This window comes from Trichechus manatus, unplaced genomic scaffold (genome assembly GCF_000243295.1).
Source record: "Trichechus manatus latirostris isolate Lorelei unplaced genomic scaffold, TriManLat1.0 scaffold00101, whole genome shotgun sequence".
Taxonomy (NCBI): domain Eukaryota; kingdom Metazoa; phylum Chordata; class Mammalia; order Sirenia; family Trichechidae; genus Trichechus; species Trichechus manatus.
Genome location: NW_004444037.1, coordinates 9641796 through 9664462, shown reverse-complemented (window position 1 = coordinate 9664462; position 22667 = coordinate 9641796). Strand labels below are relative to the sequence as shown.

The following is a 22667-nucleotide window of genomic DNA, read 5'->3' as shown; positions in this document are numbered from 1 at the left end:
CGCTTCCCGCGCACGGTTGCCGTGTACTCCCCGGTGGTCTCCCGCCGCCTCACCACCTTCCTGGAGGGGGCCGAGGCCGCAGCGGCGGGAGCGGGCGAGCAGAAGACCCGGGCGCTCGAGGGAGAGCGAGGGCGGTCTCCCAGGCCCGAAAGCCCGGAGCCGGGCGGGACGTCGGCGAGGAAGGCGCTCCAGTGGCTGCAGTCCGAGGACGACGACGACGACGACGAGGCCCAGGCTGCGGTGCGGGCGAGCTGGGAGCAGCCTGCCGACGGGGCCGTACCGCCGCCGCGGGAGGCCCGAGGAGGTGTAGCGGGCCCGCGAAGCCCTGAGCAGCCCGAGCCGGCGAGTAGGGCCGAGGACGATGAGGACGCGGCCGTCGCGGGAGAGAGATCGTCGCCGCGGAGCCCCGAGCCAAGCAAGGAGCGCCTGCGCTTCCAGGTGAGGCCTGAGCCGCCCAGGGGAGACCCGAGGCTCGGGGCGGTCCCCGAGGGCGTGGGATGCGAAGGGTGTCCTCCTGGTTCCTGCCCCTGCCGGCGCCCTATGACTGCTCAGGACATGTGGAGGCTCAAAGCTTCCTTAGACCACACCAGAATGCGTTTCTACAGCCACCCTAGTGGCAGGGGGTCTTCTTGGAACTCGAATTGAATTCAGTTTAACTTGGTTCTTATTTGCAGTGATGGTAAAACATTGGCGCGACAAGAACACCATTGGCCACGAACACGCCTTTTTAACATTTTTATTCTGAGCATATGTGCAGTATAAAACCCTGACCTTAGGCAAATGGTCCACTCTTGGCCCTGCATTTGTATGACCTAGGGAGGGTACTCAGAACACGAGGTGACCTTGTTGGCAGGAGAGTGGATTCCCGCGATCCGACTCCCATTTCCACACTCAATATGGCAAAAGCATTAACAGTCGACTGGAGCCCTGTTCACCTCTCCCATGTCTTCAGCTCTTACCCCCATCTTCCAAGCTGACAGTCTACTGGAAGCTGGAACTCCTGGAATACCTCCTTAGGAGCTTTCCTTGCATTTAAAAAGCACCCCTGCAAGAATGATACTGCTAAGGCATTCTGGCTGTTCAGTATTGCTGCCTGAGAGAGCAGCAGGCTTTGGGGGTCCAGTTCACACTAGCTGAACCCCAAAGGGCTAGGAGTGCACAGAGGACGATTATAACTCAGGGGAAGTGGGAAGAAAGGCATGAGAGCAGTGAGAGGCTGGGAGGAGTCCTTTGTCCTTACTTCCACAGCCATTCTAGGGCTCTTTTAAGAAGGGAAGGGGTGGGGTGGGGGTGAAGTGAATCAAGAAGCTCTCGGTCCCAGCTTGGCCACAGACAAGCTGTGTGTGTTTTCAGATGAGTCTTGGCCTTCCTAGTCTTCAGTTTGCTCACCTGTGAGATTGCTCTAAGTGCTCTCTAGAGTTTCTTACAGTTGTAAAGGCCTAACTCCAAGAAACTTGTTTGTAACTTGTCTCTCACTGGGATGGAGGAAAGGAAACTAAAGAATGAAGTAATACTACTTTCCAAAAAAATCAAACCCATTGCTGTCAAGTTGATTCTGACTCAGTATAGGATAGAGCAGAAACTGCCCCATAGGGTTTCCAAGGAGCAGCTGGTGGGTTTGAACTACTGACCTTTAGATTAGCAGCTAAGCTCTTAACTGCTGTGCCACCAGGGCTCCAGATACTACTTTAGTTAACATTAAATATGACTTATATTTGGTGGAAATTTAACTAGTAGGGTGGTGGTGTTAGCTGCCCTCTAGTCAGCCCGACTGATGGGTACTCCATGCACAATGGGATCCCCATGCACCACTGGCTTGGACCGTCGTGACCCCATAGGGTTTTCATTGGCAGATTTTAGGAAGTAGATCACCAGGCCTTTCTTCTTAGTCTGTGTTAGTCTGGAAGCTCCGCTCCACTGAAATCTGTTAAGCATCACAGCAATAACACATAAGCCTCCACTGACAGATGAGTGGTGGCTGTGCTTTGAGCTTCCTTGGAGGAGAAACCCAGGTCTCGCGCATGGAAGGTGAGAATTCTATCACTTGTCTACCACTGCCCTCACTAGCATGGTAGAGAATTTGAAAGTATGATGCAGAGTCTATTCCTTTCCTTCACCTTAACCACTTCCATATGTGTAAGTTCTAATTATCAGAATCTATCCTACAGAGAAAAGGCCTCCATAAGAATTTCAAGCTTCAGAGAACCCTGGATGTTTGGCTTTTCTCTTGCCTGTCTGAGGGAAAACACCTATATATTCATATTTGTCCTCTTGCCTTATGAACCAAGTTAAGCTGGTATATAAACATTTTTTGGACCCATACTTACTTATTTGCTTGACTAAGCCATTAGCTCATTTAATTACTATGCTGTAGAAGTTTATCTAAACCTGATCCTACTGTTTTTTGTCCACGATCTGGAATGAGGTTGCCACCTTTAAATATTAGATCCTTCCCAGCTTCAGCAATGAAGGATAATTCACCTGTCACGTTGGTTAAACTCTGGTATTCTGTTCAGTTCTTAGAGCAGAAGTATGGCTATTATCACTGCAAGGACTGCAACATCCGGTGGGAAAGTGCATATGTGTGGTGTGTACAGGGCACTAACAAGGTAAGAAATCCCTTGTAACTGGCATCTTTTTGACTAAAGTGTCAAGAGGGTTTTGCTGTAAGTTTTGCTCTCTCTCATTACAGGTTTACTTCAAGCAATTTTGCAGAAGTTGTCAGAAGTCTTATAACCCTTATAGAGTGGAGGATATCATCTGTCAAGTAAATGTTTTCATTTGGGGCCTGAATTTTGTAGTGGTAGAGAGTTTTAGTTTCTTAAATTTGTTTCTTAAAGAGGCTAGGTGCCCGTATACCTTAGTTTTTGATGACTTTTTGGTAGGAGGGAGTAGTAGAATAGTACTCCACTGGGAAACAGGGCCTTAGGCATTAGTTTCCTTCTGCCCTTGCAAAGCTTGGTTAACCTTTCTGAGACTTTTAACTTAACCTGCGATATGGAAGAATGCTTGTTTTACTTGCTACTCAGGGTCTGACGTGAGAGAAAACAATCTGAAAACTAGACTACCTTTCTACAAACGTGAGGTGGGAAGGTTGACGGTTTCATCTGCGTGCTTTTTATGAAGCACATAACCAAGTTAAAGTATATAGTATATGCACAGAGTTTTAAAGTTTCAGTCTTGCCTGAGAGCTTCCAAAGGGAGGACAATTTGTTTTAAAGTAAATCTAAAAGCTGTTGCCCAGCTTTATGGGGGGGATGGGATGAGGAGGTAACTGGTAACATACTGCTTATTTGGAAACCCTGGTGGCATAGTGGTTAAGTGCTATGGCTGCTAACCAAAAGCTTGGCAGTTTGAATCCACCAGACACTACTTGGATACTCTGTAGGGCAGTTCTACTCTGTCCTATAGGGTCACTGTGAGTCGGAATCGACTTGACAGCAATCGGGTATTTTTTTTTTTTTTTTTTAAGCACTGCACTAAGGGGCTCAGTAATCTGCTAAGAGGAAAGAAGTGATTAAATCACACAGCTAGCAAAGCCTGAATTACCAGCTCAGACAGACTAACCAGTACTGCGCAGTGCTAGCTTTCACTTGACTCAGGTTGGATGTTGAAAGTGTTAACACCATAGGGTGGGTGGAGAGAAATGAAGTATGGAAAACTGTTTAGGCTTTTAGGTCATGGCAGGAAGAAAGGTTCTAAAGCAGGGAACCCTAACCACTTTGCTCGTAGTTCAGCAGTTGCTGCTCTGCCCAGCTGGCTCAGCTTGAGGGCACTTATAGGAGGGGAGGGGGTGACGTCAGCCGGCCACTGATGACAGGCCTGGCCTTAGGCTTGCTGCGAGTCACTAGTCCTCACACCTTAGCTTTCACTGTCAGAATCCTCCTCCCCTACTTGTATGTTCTCCACCCTTCCAGCACAGGAAGATATTTCCCCTGGGAAAATTCTAGGCTTTGTAAGAAACTTCACAATTCATAATTGAATCCGATGCAGTATGGCACTACTACAGCACAGCTAACCAACCAGTTGCCATCAAGTCAGTTCAGACCCGTGGCAGCCCCGTGTGTGTTGGTAGAACTGTGCTCCTTAGGGTTTTCAATGGCTGAATCTTCGGAAGTAGATCACCAGGCCTTTTCTTCCGAGATGCCTCTAGGTAGACTTAAACCGACAACCTTTCTATTAGCAGCCAAGCACGTCGTAACCTCTTGTACCTCCCAGGTACGTCACCACATAGTTAAACACCTTCTATTCTTAATGCAATCATTGCTAGGTAGGGATGTAGACAGATAAAACAAGATTAGTACAAGGCCTTGCTTACAGTACATTCAGTAAGTATTTGAATGGGCTGGGGAAAAAGAAACAAAACAAAACCTTGAACTCCTTGGAAATCACCACAATCACTGAGGGGTTTATCTTCTGTTATGTACTTCTCACTTTTATTTTTCAGAGTTGTAAACAGACTAGATGCTCCTGCCCAGTGAAACTTCGCCATGTCGACCCTAAGAGGCCCCATCGACAAGATTTGTGTGGGAGATGCAAAGGCAAACGCCTCTCCTGTGACAGCACTTTCAGCTTCAAATATATCATTTAAATGAATGTAAAAATGGCCCTGCTGAACTCATGCTAATGGAGCAGACAAGTGAGCTTTCTTCCATGCCCCTTCTCCTTTCCACCTCCCCCTTCTCAAAATACTTCATGAAAGGTAGTGTACTTTGACAAAGCCTTCAAATAAAGGTATTGCAACACAATTTATAAATTGTATAAAATCTTAATGTTTTTAAAAATAAAGTTTTAGGAGAGCTTGTTTTGTGCTAACAGTCTGAGGCTGTCAACTTTACTGACTTCACCTTTATTTTCCCCATTGGTTCACTGCATATGCAGTGCCAGGCTCTGAGCTAGGTTATTGTAGCGTGCGAAACAACTGAGAGCGGCTCACGGACATGAGATTTACAACTTACATAGATCTTATAAGAGATCTGAAGCTTATAAGCTATTTACTGAATGACAACAAAGGAAGTGGAGGCAGCCATTCCTTGATGTGTGGAGCTATGTGGGGTAACCCAAAGTCAGAAAACTTGAGTGGCTGGCTAGGTGTAGGTGGTAGCTTCAGTGCATATGGATGATCTTGCTTGGTTTAGGAGGTAACAAACTATTAGGGGCTAGGGAGAACTAAAAACTGACCTTGTAATCGTAATTTCATGCGTGTGTCGTACAAGAGAGGCTGGGAATAGGGTGGCTAAGAGCAACTTCTTTAAGATGTTAAATAACAAATCTATCAAATGGACTTCAGGTGGTAACTTCCTGTTTTAAAAAATCACTTATAAAACAAAGCTGCTGCTTTTTTTCCTTCCCCCAAAAACCCATTAAGTGCCCTTGAATCGATTCCCACTCACAGTGGCTCCACATGATAGAGTAGAACTGCCTTATAGGGTTTTCAAGGCTGTAATCTTTACAGAAGCAGATCACCAGATCACTGGTGGGTTCAAACCACCAACCTTTTGGCTAGCAGCTGAGCTGCTTAACTGTTGTGCCACCAGGGTTCCTTTAAAAGCTCCCTAAATAAATGTTCTTAAAGATTTCAAGTCAGTTCGACAGCTTTAGCCTTTACTGACTTGCAACTATAGCCAGAAAACAGTGGTTTTTTTTTTTTTGCTCTCTAAAGCAGGGATTCTCCATCCTAGCTCTGCATACTAGCTTTCCAGGAAAACACTGAGGCCCCACTCTGAGATGAGGGTTATTAGTTTCATGGTTACAGAAACCACATAACAGAACAAGGTGCCAATTATGCTTTTTTCCTATTCCCTAGCCAAATCACTACCTCAGAAGGGCGTGAGTCTGTTAACATCGTGGATGCTTGTGTGTAGTCAAATGTGAAGGATGAAAGGACTTAAAAATGGGTCTGAGGCCTCTCTAGAACCATATCAAAGGGAAAGCCCCTTCTGCATCAATATCTATACTAGGAGGTGATTGTAAAAAATGCAGATTGCTAGGCCCCCATTTCTACTAAATTACTATCTGGAGGTAAAGCATTTAACAAGCAACCTGGTGATGCTTTTAGAACTGAAGCTTGAAAACCACCAGTTTGGTCAGCCCTGTGCTTACTACGGAGTACTGGTGGTGCAGTGGTGAAGAGTATAGCTGCTAACCAAGAGGCCAGCAGTTCAAATCTACCAGGCACCCCTTGGAAACCCTATGGGGCAGTTCTCCTGTGTCCTATAGGGTTGCTATGAGTCGGAATCAACGGCAACAGGTTTATGCTTACCACAGAAAATGAACACAAATGTGGCCTCTGCCCTTATGGAGCTTCCAGTATAGTGGGGGAAATGGCCTTTCTTTTTACATAAAGTCCTTTGGAAGAGTTACTGGATCAGTTAGTGCCTGTAATAAATAGGGAATCTGACTTAGGGAGGTAGGGAAAGCTTACCTTAAAAAAAAAAAAAAAAAAAACCTCAGCTGAGAATTGAAGTTTGGGTGATTAAACCAGGCAGGGAGAGGAAGGAGACATTTTCCAGACAAGGCAACAACATGTGCACAGGCCCGCTGGTGGGAAGAAACCGGGAAACCCAGTGGTAGAACACTCCCCAGAGGTCTGGGATGGGCATGGTGGCCGGGGAGACTGGCAGGGCCAGACTGGGAGGGCTTTCCAGGCCTTGTTAAGGAGGCTTGGTCTATATCTGGTCATCAGAATCCAGTGGAGGCTTTTAAAGGTGTGGTGGGGTAGAGGAGCCCTGGTGGGACAGTGCTTAAGAGCTCAGCTGCTAACCAAAAGGTCGGCAGTTCGAGTCCACCAGCTGCTCTTCAGAAACCCTATGGGGCAGTTCCACTTTGTTCTCTAGTGTTGTTGTTAAGTCAGAAATCAACTCACAGCAGCCGGTTTGGTGGAGCTAGGGTATGGTGACAGATTCAACGTTAAAAAGAAATAATCACTACAATGGATGCCGGTAGACTAATAATGGGAATTGCAGGGACCAGATAAAGCAGTGGTGTGGCCAGAGAGAAGTGAATGAACTCTTCAGGTGTGTGGGTAAAGGATTTGCTTTTACTTGTTCTAATACCTATTACTGGTGATGTGCTTAGCGGTAGGTACAGGGCCAGGAAGCTCATTTGACTCCCATGGCATGCAGAGGCACATGATATGTGCCTAGTATTTCCTGAATGAAGGAGTTAATAATAGAAATGTACCTGCAACAAGTCCTAGGACAGATACTCACTGGCTATTTATGTAGGTAGTTAAATCATCCTTTAAATTCAATGTTGTTTACAGCTAATTTTCCTAACAGGGCAGTTAACCCTATTTTGTAGTTGAGGAGAGGACAAACTGTGCTTTGCTTAGGGTTAGTGAGTATTCAAACATGGAACAAAGTGGCTCAAAAGCCTCTATCACCATGAATGAGTTATGCTGATAATGTTCTAGTAATGAGAAGGCACTGTCAAACTGTTTATGCACACAATTCAAAGTTATAAAATCTGAATAAAATATTTTTTAAGAGGGAGAGGCTAAAAGAAAATACTCCAAGATGTTATCTCTGGGTGTCAAGATAATATATAAAATAATGCTGTTGTTGTTGTGTGCTGTTGGGTCAATTCTGACTCACAGTGACCTTATAGGACAGAGCAGAACTGCCCCACAGGGTTTCCAAGGAAACCTGGGGGATTCGAACTGCTGACCTTTGGGTTAGCAGCCTGAGCTCTTAACCACTGTGCCACCAGGGCTCCCAAGAATGCTATAAATTTATTCGATACTTTGTTTTCTTTCATTTAGTTTATGCTGGTGTGGTATATGAGCAGTTCTTTTTGCAGATCTAAGTGAGGGAAGCTTAGATGGGCCTTGGTAAGTCCTTCCCAAGAGAATGTGTAATGATTTCCTAAATTTAAGGAGGTTGTGTGTTGTACCACCCCTTCTGTTTTACATCACTAAAGTTAAAAAAAAATTTTCTAAATTGTATAAAAATCTTTTGGCCTTCTGTTTTAGAAGCAGCATGAAGAACCTGCCAGATAACTTCTTTTGGTGTTACTTTACAAACTTATGATTTGAAAATGATAAATTCAGGGAGCAAAAGAAAAAGGTTGCATATAGCAAACACTGGCCTCTAAGTGAAACTAAGTCAGGTTTTTAGTAAATTAAGCATTTTATATATTTTGTTAATAAACGCAAACTTTGGATTTAGAGGGCAAGGAACAAAGAAGTAAAAGTTTGAGGAAAATCCATTTGCAAAAGGACAATCCTAGTAAATTTATATTTGCATCTTGTTTTCTGTAGGTATGTTCATTTTTATTACACTATTAATAGACTTAGTTACATAAAAATAAATACTAAATACAAAAAGCAAATTTCCACGTTTTCAAAAGGTTTTGGTTTGGGTAAGTAGTCATCTAATTTTGGTCTCTCTTTTTTAAGGAAAATTATTTAAGAAGAATGAAGGTAACATTTGAAAAGTTTCTAAATGACACATACTATAATCATTTATCTTTTCTTAAAATACAACACAAACCAACACTACAATGCTTTTTATTTTAACAAAAAGGATGTAAGGAGGGTGAGAAAAATAGGAGATGGGGAGACAGGATGTAAAGTGTGGTGCATACTAGATACCACCCTTCTCTTCCTGCCCCACACCCAAAAGCTATTAAATAATTTAAAGGACACCATTTACAGTACCAGAACACCATCAAAATAATTGTTTTATCAGGGTCAAAAAAATACAGTGATTATGAGTGTGCCGTGACCAGTTACGGAATTTTACAGGTAACATAACTACGGTCAGCAGTCCAACGGTGTGCACAGTGCCTTCAATTAATGCACTTGAGCATAATTTACATTTCTGGCAGGACTCACACCCCCAAGAAAAGGCAAAGCTAAGCATTTCACTTCTACATTCTAATCTCTGGAGTCACAGAGTCCAGTTCAAAAGAAAAGTCACAGTGGATAAGAGATGCATATAAAAAATACCAGGTGTTCCTTTCAAATCAGAGGAATTGTGGGACTACATTCATTTCTTTTACAAAATACTATTTAAAAAAGGACGGAGAATCCAGTTCATGTTATGCTACAGACTTAGACAGTGAATAAGTATATTGCATGTTTTGGTAATCAGTCTTCAGGCTTCCTTTCATTTTCTCCCATAGCCCCCAGTTCCTTTAGGGTGAAATAATGTGAGTCCTGAACAAATGTATAAAAATGCATTTTTCTCTCTTCTTGGATTCTGCAGACTTCAGAGTCTGCAAGTCATATATTCTACCATCAATGACCACAATTTTTTCTTTAGCTTTGTACACCTATTCTTGTGTAACAGTGCAATGCACAAATGTACAAGAAAATATTGGTTTTAATCTATACAGTTTCTATAATAATTATGGAGTAAAATAAGTTAACTTTTCTAATGAAAGTTGCTGACGGGCAGCATACATCTTTATTTTACATTTTAAAGTCTCTGCAGGCATCTACTTTGGTTAGTTATCAACAATCGTAACATAAGCACTGATCAGAGAACTGAGCAGCATTCCAATAATGTTAACAGATATATTATTTCTTTTGAAATACTGGGAAAGTCCAGTTTTAAAATATTATTAAAATGTTCTAACATTTATACACTATGAAGAGTTAGAGCTAATAAAATAAAAATTTTTTCAAAAATAATCTTGCAGTGCTCTTTTAGGCATGCTCTGAGATGTTATCACCAAACATCCATCTGCAAAATATGACTATCACATATCCATACATCCCAACTCACACACAGTTCCTTATACAGACCAAAAAAAAAAAACAAAACAAAAACACCCCTTTATTCCACATATTGAAAAATCAATAGTTTTTGCAAATATGTCTTTTCTGTGTATATCTATCTGACTGGACGTTCTTCATGTAGATGATTAAGCATCAATTGTAGATTATGCTTACGACTGCTAGAAATCCAAGCAGTTTTGCAGGTCTTCAGCTAAAATAAACCAGCCTTGATTTCAGCCTCATTTCACCTGCTTTCCAATGTTTCAGTATTAGAGACCATTATTGCAAACTTTCTTGGAATTCCTTTCTTTCTCCAGAAAGTAATGTATTTGTATGCATCACTTTTAGCCCTTTTCTTTCCACCTAGGTTAACTAATTTAAAAAATTCTTTCTTCACACAGTTATTATGGGAGGTACTGGCAGCTGTTAAACAATTTTTTTTTTCCTTCAGATCTTTGTTTCTGAGATTCTGGCTTTTTTAGTTTGATACAGTGTGACAATAGTTACAATATAGTTGTGGATGCTGCCAGAGAAAGTTGTCAGTGTGTTGCAAGGGTTCATAAAAGGTGCTTGTTAATACTCTTAATCATCTTCAGTTTAGTTTCTTTCCTAAATGCCTGAAGTTTCTCAGAATCCAGTGCTCACCAAGTTCCCAATGGGCTTGGCCTGTGCCAGAAGTTGGTATGACTGCACTGTGCGTAGAGACTCTCTTATTTCTAGATTAAGTTCCATCAGTTTGTAGTTGGCTTCAGACATGTCCTGGTTAGAGCCTATAACTGCAAAGCTTCCAGTTTGGCCCAGTGTCTGATGATGGAAATATATGTGTAACAGCGTCTGCACAGGGTCATCTTCACAACTGCCAAATATATCACTGGGCCAGAGAGATCTGAAAATACACAATGTTTTTAAGTCCTGCGACTAAATCAAATGAATAGCAGTTAAGATTAAATACATTTAAGTCAATATCTGTAACAGCAACAAAAAATTTTCCTTGAACTGTAGAACTATTTTAATATTTGAGCAAATATATTACTGAAAGTACTACTGAAAGTGAGAATGATCTAAAATTGGCATTATTTTAGTGATAACTGTAGAATACAACAGTCACGTTTTCCTTTCACAAAGACATGATACTGAAACATCAAATTGAAAACTAAAACCCAGCTAAATGACCATTAGTAAACTCCCCGTCTAGGTACAAAGACAACACCTTTAAATCTTTTCATATTTTACCTGAAAGCTTTGACCTGTGCTACAGCTGATATGAATTCCTTATTTTTCAAAGTTTCAATTAAAGAATGGATGGCAGTTTCTATAGTAGTTTGGGCAGCTGTGGAAATATCAATTTCTTCAGTTTCTGAAGCAGATTCAGCTTCTTTGAGGATACTTTCCAGTTGGGCAAGTTCCTCTGACATGTTGATGACCTAAAACAAAACAAAACAAAAAATGCTTTATCCTTTAAAAATCTATTTGTATATTCAGTTTAAAAAAAAGCATTTAATTGGCTGCTAGAATATATCTGACAATAGTATTTTCTCTTAAAGATTATTTACAAATGTTAAGTTTAGTGGATAAAGGTAGTTAATATTTCTAGTTCTCAGTAGGAATAAGTGAATGATTTCAGCCACCAAATTAAGCATTCTTGATAAAGCAACAAGTTGTAATAAATATTTATATTGGTTTTAACATGTGATTATATATTGTATCTTGAATAGTAAAAACATATTTATGTTATGGGGGATCATGAAAATTTTTTTGACAGTAAAGAATGATCTCTATATATTGTAAAAGAATATTTACCTCGGGTACCTATATAAACTACATATATTTTATATACAAATATAAGAAATACATTTATGTATGTATATATGTATAATATTTATATATAATTTTTTTTTTTTTTTGGCAGATTTAACAATTTTAAAAAAGTATTTCCCCAGTGATAGTTTTAGTACCAGCAGATGACAAGGGGGAAAAAAGACTAGTCACTACCTTTGAACCTATACATTAAATGATTTCTAACACTGAGTGTTTTTAACATGTTTATTCTTGTGTGCATTAATAGAACTAGAGAAATAATATATAGACAAGATGTTAGGGGACTTCATAATACAATTTTCTATCTTCACCGAGTTGAAGTGCTTTACTTGACTTGTGATTTCAGGTGATCTACTGCTGCTGCTGAGATCTTCAAGGTCTAGAACCTTTCAAGACTGTTAGATATCTGCTGTCTTATTTACTGACAGGTTCTAAAATACCATATTAATTCAAAAAAAGATAATTCCTGAACTGAAAAAAAAAGTGATTCACTATAAGTGGCTTTTGACTTATGCTATTCTAACACAGGGTACATGTATGCATATATATTTTTATTTTCTAGAATCAATTACTGATGCCTAGTACAAATGAGTATTTACCTCGGCTTCATTTTTTATTGCATTTACTTGGTTGATAAGTTTACAGTAGGCCTGGAACAGAAGCAGCAATTGAAAATGCAGTTTGTATAGCCTCCGGCAGAGCTCCAGTTCCTAAAGATAAATATTACATTAAATTTAGGTGTTATTTTTCTCATGATATTTGACTAGACAGCGTATTTTCAATAACAATTTATAAATAAATAATTATGTTAAAATTTTCTTGGCATTTTTTTTCTGCAGTAAGCAAGTTAATATGGTGTGAAGCTGATGAAAGATGAAAGATGTTTTGAAGACTGGATTAAAATCAAAACGTTAACGATCACTGTTGGTTACATAATTCATTCTAAGTGTTAAGCACATTTTTACATTAGGCACATAGAGTGTTTCAGCAGGCAATATGTAGGATGCTTTAAAAAGGATTCACTGCTACTTGAAACTTTAAATTTACAATGAAAAGAATTTACAAATGCATAGGCTTTTGCCCTATCAAGATGTACCATTTCATTGCATTTGTCAAGGAGTGCTTGATAAAGCACAATAAAACTGGATAACCTTTTACCTAAAAAGAATAATTTGTCTTTAAAATAGATTCATCTTTCTAAAAGACAACCTGTGTAACTTCAATGAAATGACACTATGAAATTAACATGTGCACTTTGATTTTGAAAATTAAGAGTTTTAAAAGGAGATACGTTAGTAATAGATTTAGAAAAAGGCAGTTGCTAGTTGTACATATTAATCATAAAATCTCATTTTTTTAATAGGGCCAACATTTCATGGATTAGGGCTATGCAAAACTGAAGCACACGCTGCTCTTACAATAGTCCATGACAAAACATTGCTAGGTCACAAGTGGATGACAACCAGTTTGTCTGACATGTTTAAGTAGTCTATAAATCAAGACAGGTCACTTACTGCTAGAATTTCCATTTGCTAAGCAAGAAGGTGAGCAGGTCATAAAAAAATACAAAAGAAGAAAAAGACCAAGAATTAGTATAAGAAATCATTTTAACTAGGGTCACAGATGTCCCAGGCAAACTGAAGAACATATATTTATACCCCAAAGGAAAATTTATAATGCTGTTTCCAGAATAAAACTTTTTAGAAATTTACTGCAACAAATCAGGGTGATTTTAACTCTCTGGGAAATAAGTCAGTTACATTTAGGCTATGGTTTATTTATGTGTAAAAAGCTACAAAGAGTAAAATCAAACCACTAATGTGATGCTGGGAAATGTGGCTATTATAAGGGTTCTTCTATCTAGGTTTCTACAGCCTTTGCAAAAAACAAAACAAAACAAAATCCCAACAATTAAAAAAAACGATAAAACACCAACTGTAATAAAATTTTCGTTAGTAAAGTGGAAAATTTCTGAATAGAAAATAAAAAAAAATTACTGTTACTTCTCAGAACTGGTTTATAATCTTACATAATAAATACTTATCCGTGAGATTATCTCTGGTGGCTCAATCTAGCTTTCTACCCTTTACTGTCTAGTTAGGTACTAGGTTCCCATAATTGGTACTGAGCCAGACGGTAGAATATCAAAAGCAGACACATGTACATTTTAAATTGCATTCCCAATATAATTCAGTAAACTTCAAAAATTTAACCCACCTACTAGGTTTGAGTCCAATAAGATAATGTATGTATAAGAACACAGTGAAAAATCTAATTTATGGACTATTTTAAAACTGACTAAAATATCTACGGCAACTTGGACCAGGAGAATAATGACTTTTTAATGAAAACAGCAATTGCTATAATGTAGCTTCTAGAAGCACTTCTTAAAGTTCACTTTTCTAAACAGTTTAAAGAACCTTTTAACATTTATTCTCATCAATTTAGAAGGGATTTGCAAAGCAAAGGTGAACTTTAGCTCTGTGTAGTTTACCATAAATTATGTGGATATTCATTCAGTAAACATTAGTTGAGCACAATCCAATGCCAAACGTATTAGCATATCTAAGGTTTGCATATCCAAGGTTTTATTTTATACAGTACTTAGAGATTAACAACTATTTGGAGTTTCAAATACGTTTTCTCACATCTATTCGTATAAAATAGAACTGACTCCACAGCATGTATGCACAATCTCCATTTTAGGATGTAATGTGAAAGAAATCAGCTGATAAAAGTCATGATAACGAAAACTATAGGAGATAATACAAAGGCAGTTAAGTCTATGGCTCAGAATTACCAGAAATTACTCTAAATATGCTAACCAATAGTATTTTTTACAGAGTAGCATGCCTATCTATGTACATTTTAAATTATTGTTATTTAAGTATATTGAAATTTGCATGTATAGTCTCTTTTCACGTGTCCAGAAATATTCCAGAAATATTGATTACTTATTATACAAAAGACTACTGGTGCAAAGGGACAGATAGTAGATAATGTTTAAGAATGGACTCCCTCCACCCCCCTTAAGGGGCTAGATATGAAAAGTGAGATAAAGTATAAGTGAAATAATTCTATAAAAAACAAAATACACAGTTTCAGTTTTCACTTAGTAGAAAACCTCAAGATATGAAATTGACTTAGACTCTTGGAGATGGATCTTATTTTCTTCAAGGTAGAAGGGATCTAAGAAATCATGTAGTCTAATTTTACATAGGAAAAAAAGGAGGTTATATTCTTGCTCAAAGCCACACAGTTAAATAGTAATAAAGACAGAATTAGAACCAAAGGATTGAACTCTAGTGTAGGATTAATTCCTTATCTTGCCTCATTTCTTTCTTTACACAGATGATTTGACAATTAGTTTCTCTTTGACAGTGCACTATTTGGAGTCAGTATGCCTATGTTTGAATCTTGGTTCTACTATTACTGATTTGAGACAAATTTACCTCTCTGAGCCTCAGTTTCCTCATTTGTAAAATGGGCATAATCATAGCACCTACTTGACAGAGTTGTAAGAGTAGAGATAATGTATGTGAAATGCTTACTTAGCACAGTGCCTAGAAGACAGTTAACATTTATTGAGAGTATAGTATTATTTCTCAGCATTTCAGTTTTTTAAAAACTCCAAATTATTATTATAATAGTACCATAACTTCTACAGTGACAAGAAATCTATAACAATGTAACTGAACCGAAAAAGATCAGAATTCTGATGCTAAATACAGAGGTGGTTTAATGAATGCATTTTCTCCATATGAAGCTGCACTCCTCTATTTGTAGGTCTTAACTGATCCTCACTTAATCCAATATGCTTATTATGTATGTGCACTTTTCCCTAGGAAAATGCATTGCTGTTATTTTCAGTGAACTCTGTACTAGAAAAAAAAAATTTATAATTTCTCCAATCAGAATTTTGCCTTCAGAAAAGCTAATTATAATTTACATAATATTACTCTTAGCTTTGCTTTCCTGACCAGACAACTTATATGTAGGATACTAATGCTGGAACGTGTTTTATTCTTTTTAAGAGGCAGATGCAACTAAAATCAACCTGGACTGTCAGATATGCAGCAAGCTTATCTAGTGAATGTTATTAAGCTGCACTCACAAGCTGGTTGTTCATTTTTATTAAAGTGAATTTTTCATTACTAAGCCAGTATTTCATTGAACCTAACTTTTACAAAGATTGTTCTGATAACCAAAATGAAAAGTTTTACAAACATTTATTTTATTTCTAGGAATATCAAATAAGGACTTTTGAAGACACACATTGTTTTATATGAAATAGAAATATAGTAAACACAAAAATAAGAAACTTACCTGTGCATCTGTGTTCATCCTGTATGTGTCTTCTTTGGCACCAAATGTCCTCTTACAGTCATCTAACCACTAAAGAAATAAGTAACAGTAAATTTTAATATAGCGATTGTGTAATGCACAATGGAACTGGTAATATATAACAGCCTGTGCATATAAAGTAGCCAGCTTACAAGTCAATTTGAAGTTTTAGGATTGGTTGTTAGACACAGAATTTCATCTCCATGAGCGCCTAAGCATTTACAACCAAAGCAGGATGACACTATCAATATTTAAAAATGCACACCCTTGTGTCAGTTTACTAATGAAAAGACAATAAATGTCTTCTAGGGATTTGTGGCACTCCATTTCTGTAAAAAACATTTTTAATATTGCAGGTTTTATTGGAAATCTTCACAGACTATACCTGACCTTTGTTTAATGCAAGATGGGGAAATGAAAGATGTGCTCCCCTCTAGTCAATTTAATAAAGGCAACTTAGAATTAACCAGTTCCATTTGCTTATCAGAAGTATAATTCTCAGAAGACTGGTATCAGTTTTAATGAGTGAACAGAAACCAAGATCCACTTTAAACCTTGTTTTTCTTTTTGGACAGAAATGAATGACAAACATGTTTATCTCCAATGAATGTTAGATACAGAAGCCAAATGTGGTTTTTCCTTATCCAGGGGGCTGGCTACTCCTAAAATTAAGGGGGCCCTGGTGGCATAGTGGTTAAGAGCTTGGCTTCTAACCAAAAGGTCAGCAGTTTAAATTCACCAGCTGCTCCCTGGAAACTCTACGGGGCAGTTCTACTCTGTCTGATAGGGTTGCTATGAGTTGGAATCGACTCAATGACAATGGTTTTTTTTTGGCTGGTGGTGCAGTGGTTAAAGCGCTCGGCTGCTAACCAAAAGGTTGGCAGTTCGAACCCACCAGCTTTTCCGTAGGAGAAAGATGTGACAGTCTGCTTCCATAGATTACAACCTTGGAAACACTATGGGGCAGTTCTGCTCTGTCCTGTGGGTCACTATGGGTCGGAATTGACTCTACGGCACTGAGTTATACTTCTAAAATTGGGTATTTATTTAAAATACATTTTCTTTGGTCAAATTAAAATAAAATAATAGCATTGTGGTATTGTGAAAAGGAACTCTAGAGTTACAGGACTTCCAAGCCCTATATTTTGACCGTCCTTTTGACTCCCTAGTTCTTTTTTGTGGTGTATTAATGTACTTAAAAATAATATATAAGAAATCATTAGGACTTTGAGAAAAAACTGTTAGATACATCAAGTTTGCTCTTTGAAAATCAGTACTAGATACACATTTAAAATTCTCAATTGTAGATTAACTTTCTACATGCAAAGAATTAAAATTAGACATCTCAGTCATTTCAAAACAATCTCTTTGACCTATGTCCCTTTTATCCCAGTCCCTCAAATTGCACTGACCCTCAGGCTATTTGCTTGACAGATCTCTGAAGAAAAACATGTTAAGCTTTTCTAGTGAGACGGTTGATAATAGCTATTGTCAAAAGCTATCCAGCAGATTTATTTATTTCAGCAAAATGCAGCTGCCATCTATCATGGAATTTGTGCATTTATATTTATTCATATAAAATGTTAACAAACTTAATTACCAGCACTGTAATCCAGTCTAATCTGTCCAAGTATACTAATAAATTTGAAAAGAATTTCAATTATTTAATGGCCTATTCTTATTAAATGTAATTTTTAATAATGTGTGCCTAGTGATACGACACTTCTCAACATAATTATTTATGATTTTTATTCTGTTACAAGAAAAGCCCTAACTCTGTACTTTCATGGCTACACAACAGCCTGAAAAGTATAAATTCATACCTTTCTAGTCAGTGCATACAAGACACAGTGGATAGTTTGTGTACAGAACACCCTCTGATTCATGTCTAATCAGTCTTCCTGTCATTATGTCTTTTTTTAGTCAAAGCTCAAACGAAGATTAAAATTTAACTGGATAGGGTCCACTTCTGGCCATGATGGAGTAGCTTGTTTTAGACCAATCCTTCCAGAACAGCTATAAAAGCTGAATACCATCAGCCAGGACTCAAGGAGCTAAGATCTCAGAGAGACAAAAGTACTTAAGTGAGTCCTGTATTTATCACAGTCTTTACCTCAGGGGTATTTGTCTATTCATGTCCTTGGGCATAGAGAAGCTGAAGAGAAAGTGGTGACTTAAGAGTTTGTGGCCTACAGCTTCAATGGGCTGAAAAAACAGGGTTATCAAAGGTAGTGACGTATTAAGGGCCAAGATCCTGGAGAAAAGGGAACTGCAGAGAAAAGAGCCCAACAGTCTGTACGCAATTTTCCCTTGGGGGACTTGCTATTCCTATGTTTATCATGTGCAGAAGAGGCTAAGAAACATTGCTTCTGCTGAAGTTAACTGTTCAGAGCAAGTCACAAGGCTATTCCAGATTTAAGAGGTGGAGAAAACGAGAGCAAAGTCATTTATGTTGCAAAGTCGTGTGGACACAGGGAGGCGGAATTCATTGGGACCATTACTGTAAGAACTTACCACAGCTTCTAGGATAGGCAAAGATTTCTTAAGACATGAAAAGCATTAATCATAATGGAAAAGACTTCTAAACTGGCTTTGTTAAAATAACTTTTGCTCATCAAAAGGTACTAGCAAGAGAAAAAATATTTTTAATACTTAAATAATGGGCTTGCATTTAGAATAAAGAGCTCCTCCAAATCAATAAGAAATACACAACCAACCCATTTAGAAAAACGGGCAAGGGACTTAAGGTACAATTTACAAGATAAAATATCTAAATGAAGACATCTGTATGCACAATAATATCTTGAGAGACTACCACAAACCCACCAGAACAGCTGAATTAAAAAAAAAATTGGCATACCAACTTATCAATTAGCAAAGATATGAAGCAACTTTAACTCTTGTACACTCTTTTCATGGGATAGTAATTGATATAACCTCTTTTGGAAAACTGCTTGGTAGAATCTACTGAAGTTGAACATAAAGTTGAATCCATGACCCACAAATTCCACTCCCAGGTAGATACTCAACAGATTTAAGTGAACATAAACAACCAAGACAAACTTACAAGAATGCACATAACAGTATTATTTGCAAGAAGACCAGATCTTGCTTGATACTTCCCTGATGTTGACAGCTCTTTCCTCTTCTCCAAGCTGTCATTATTCTTTTACTACAAATATAAGTACACTTTCCTTTATATGTTTTGGAGAAAGCCTTGATATGATAAGGTTTTTCTCATATCATATTCCCTCCCTGAAATAATCCCCCAATCTAAAATCAATCATCCGTCAAGGCCTGAGGTCATATTCCCAGTCAGTGAAGTTCTTCCTTTTAGCCCAAAGTGATAGCTCTTTGGAAATCATAGTACTTGTTCTGCCTCAGTTCTCTGTTAGACCTGTACCATCTTGAGAAGTCTCTTTCATTATCAGTACTTTTATTTATTTATAGCTGTCACTTAAGTGATCACCTAACTAATATTAGACACTTTACATGTCACCTAATTATTCATATACAGTATTTATGTTTTATATTCCTTTCTAGAATATTTAGGAAACATGAATCCGGATTTACACTTCATTTTTCATAGGCAAAGAACCCTGGTGGTACAGTGGTTAAACACGTGGCTGCTAACTGAAAGGTCAGCGGTTCAAATCCACCAGCCACTCTATGAAAGAAAGATGTGGCAGTCTGTTTCCATAAAGATTAAGCCTTGGAAACTCTATGGGGCAGTTCTACTCTGTCCTATGGGGTCACTATGAGTCGGAATTGACTTAAGAGCAATGGGTTTTTTTTTTCCATAGGACTTTATATGTGATAGATATTTAATATTAATGAAAGACCCATCTCCTATTCTAGGAAAACAAACAAACAAACAAAAGAAACCCACACACAACAAACCTACTGTAAGTAATTTATGTGAAAGTCACGAAAGTATTTTTTTCTGTTTTATTCTGCTCCTGCCAATTGAAAAAATACTGGATTTACTCTCAAGAGAGCTGAGCTAATCTGTTTTTCAGTGTCAAACTACAATTGAAGAAACATTTCTTAGCAAGTATGATCCGTAACTCACTACATGCTTATTTCTCCCTTTGCTTGCCCATGTACACATGAACATCACAGGAAGAAGATCACAACTTTGTCACAGGTTGCAAGTTTTCCATATCACAGTATCATAATGCATTCTCTAAGGAATTCTGCTTTTATTTCCCTACTTGCAATGCTGACAGCAGCTATACAGTCTCCGTACAGAAGCTTTTTACAGAGCTCTTAGGATCTTAGATGGCCAATATATAAAAGCAAAAGATAGGAATCCATGGACAGAATGCTCAAAGGCCCCACCATTCACTAGGCATGTACTAAACTCACTCTCTTCTGTCTGGGTGACTCAGCTGCCAGGTTAACACTAGCATCAACAGCAAACTACTTTCCCACATAGTAAAGGGAGACTGACCTGCTCAGCTGCTTCTCTTTTGGCATTGTATGTATCCAGGTGTTCTTGCAACTCCAATACACTGAACTTGAGCATTTCCAGCAAACCACATGACATCAGCTGCCGATCAGAAACACAATGATCTGGGTTATCATTTTTTATCACCATCATGAGACTGACAACTTTTGGGTCATGGATTTTCTGTTAGTTGTTCTTTGACCCAACTTGGTGCCAGTGTCCCTAACTATACTCTACCCTTACTAAGGCTGACCACTCACTGAGACAGAGTAAGCATGTAGTGGGATTTCAGGGATGTCAGAAAGGACAAGTTCCCCTTCAAATGCTTTTAAATACTGGCTCAGGCAAGAGAAAGCTTGTCAGATAGTATACTATACCTTAGAGGTGTTGCCTTTAAGCTTTTAAAATCTTAATTCTTTAATATAAATACCTTAATACATAATCTACGGGTATGCTTGGAAATAAAACAGGAAGACTGAGGAGCCCTGCGTACTTCATGGTGGGAGGGACAGGCAAGTCTAGCCCTCTCCTACCCACTTTTATTCAAGAATCAGGAAAAAGGTAAAAGTGTGTGTCTCTGGAGCATGACTCATCTATAACCCTGTGGAGAGTGAGGGTGGAGAGGGGTCAGAATCAGAAGTAGTCCTAAGTCACTGCAGACAACATACCGAAATTTTGCCAGATATTTGCATTTTGCCAGATGTTTGTCATCAAATTGAAAATGATTCATGACACTACAAAATTCTGAATTACTTTTTTAAAAGAATGTTTACTGAATAATGTCATTCAAATTTAGCCTTTATAATAAGTCCACATATAAAAACTTACTGTCTCAGCATCCACAAAGACAGTAGGGCATTCTGAGCACATCATCATCACTTCCAATGAACTTTTAAATTTGGTACCAATGCGTTGCAGACTCTCACCAAGAAAGCTGACTGCCTCATTAGTTATGTCTCCAAACTTTCTTTGAATTGTCTGTGGGGGGAAAAGCATAAGAAAATGTTTAGTATTTTATAAGAAGGCCTGTTTCACCTTTAGGTAAAGAGGCGTAATTTATAATTAGCACAAGCTTTTATATCTTTATAAATTCTTATTGTAATGATATATAGAATTCTAATAACTGATCTGTAAGTCCATGTTTTTAGGAATTTCTTTAGGAAACATGTTAATTTCTAAAAATGATCAAAGATTTACAAAATAGGATTACTGAAGAAAAGAAACTAGTGATATGTGCCACTCATCTTTCCATTCCTGAGATCTGCTCATTAGGAAATGCCTGCTGTATACACTTGGAAATCAAGTCCTCACATGTCTGAGGAATTAGCTCTTCTGAAGTTACAAGGCCTACGTAAAAGACACTTTTGGTAAATGTAAGTTACTATCCTTGGCTATGGGCTGCCAACTGACTAATTAAAGTCACAAACATGTGTTAAGGATAATATCTTCTTAGAACTCAAGAATATTCATCCACATAGGACAATCACAAATGCCTGATCCATAATAAACAATTAATAAGGCTATATTATCAGTAGTATAATTATTATACAAATAGTTAATGTGTACTGATATGTATATGTGTAGTAATCTTAGGTGGCATTATGATTAATTAAACCAAAGCATAAGCCACAGTCTCTGACCTCAAGAAATATCAGTGGAAAAAGAAGAATACAAACAGAAAACCAAGCTGTGATTCAGATTACAGAATTAAGTAAACAGACGTTCAAATTCATGCGCACTAAAGAACTTCAAGGCGGCTGAAACTGAAGGCTGGAATAGTTGGGAAGCCTTCAGTGAGAAGATGACTTGAGCTGGGTCTTACAAGATGGATAAAACTTACTTAGATAGAGATGAAAGGTGGTAGACAGTTTAGAGGAAACTGATTTAAACAGTAGCATTTCTCTGTGCCTTAGTTTCTCTATTGATGATGTTGTTATTGGTCGCCATCCAATCGATTCTGACTCATGGCGACCCTGTATGTGTAGAGTAGAACTATTCCATAGTGTTTTCAAGGCTGTGATCTTTTGGAAGCAGAGCACCAGGCCTGTCTTCCAAGGTATCTCTGCCAATCTTTTGGCTAGTAGTTGGGCACTTAACCATTTGCGCCACCTAGGGACTCTTCCCTATCAATGGAAAACTGAAAATAATACGATCTACACTCCCTGGGGTTGTTGTGAGGATTAATTTAAATACTCAGTGTAAAGCATTTAGCTTAGTACCCAGCATGTAGTGAGGGTACTCAATAAATAACAGATGGTATTATTATCACGATAAATTTTCTTAGGGTTGGAAGAGACCTTAACATCTTAACTTTTTTTTTTTTTTTTTTTT

The 22667-nt window shown here is 38.2% G+C and overlaps 2 protein-coding genes across 18 annotated transcripts in view; one reads left to right on the top strand and one right to left on the bottom strand.

The window, feature by feature from the left end:
• ZAR1 (zygote arrest 1) overlaps positions 1–5562 on the top strand; it is a 6089-nt gene extending 527 nt beyond the window's left edge. Inside the window, 4 exon segments of the mRNA XM_023737308.1 lie at positions 1–438; positions 2517–2609; positions 2693–2767; positions 4448–5562. The exon segment at positions 1–438 is cut by the window's left edge and continues 93 nt beyond it. Coding sequence (XP_023593076.1) covers positions 1–438; positions 2517–2609; positions 2693–2767; positions 4448–4591 — 750 coding nt within the window. The 3' untranslated portion in view covers positions 4592–5562.
• A 2915-nt stretch (positions 5563–8477) lies between these two features.
• Positions 8478–22667, bottom strand: part of FRYL (FRY like transcription coactivator) — a 281765-nt gene continuing 267575 nt past the window's right edge. For 14 of the 17 annotated variants that reach the window (XM_023737361.1, XM_004382915.2, XM_023737369.1 and 11 more), the window contains 7 exons: positions 21165–21314; positions 20340–20438; positions 15869–15937; positions 13057–13074; positions 12142–12252; positions 10958–11148; positions 10040–10610 (listed from right to left, as the gene is read on the bottom strand). In XM_023737361.1, the coding sequence (XP_023593129.1) occupies positions 10352–10610; positions 10958–11148; positions 12142–12252; positions 13057–13074; positions 15869–15937; positions 20340–20438; positions 21165–21314 (897 nt within the window). In that variant the 3' untranslated portion in view covers positions 10040–10351. Of the gene's footprint in view, positions 10611–10957; positions 11149–12141; positions 12253–13056; positions 13075–15868; positions 15938–20339; positions 20439–21164; positions 21315–22667 lie in introns of all 17 variants that reach the window. The other 3 variants (XM_023737373.1, XM_012557427.2, XM_023737371.1) reach the window with 2 other exon arrangements.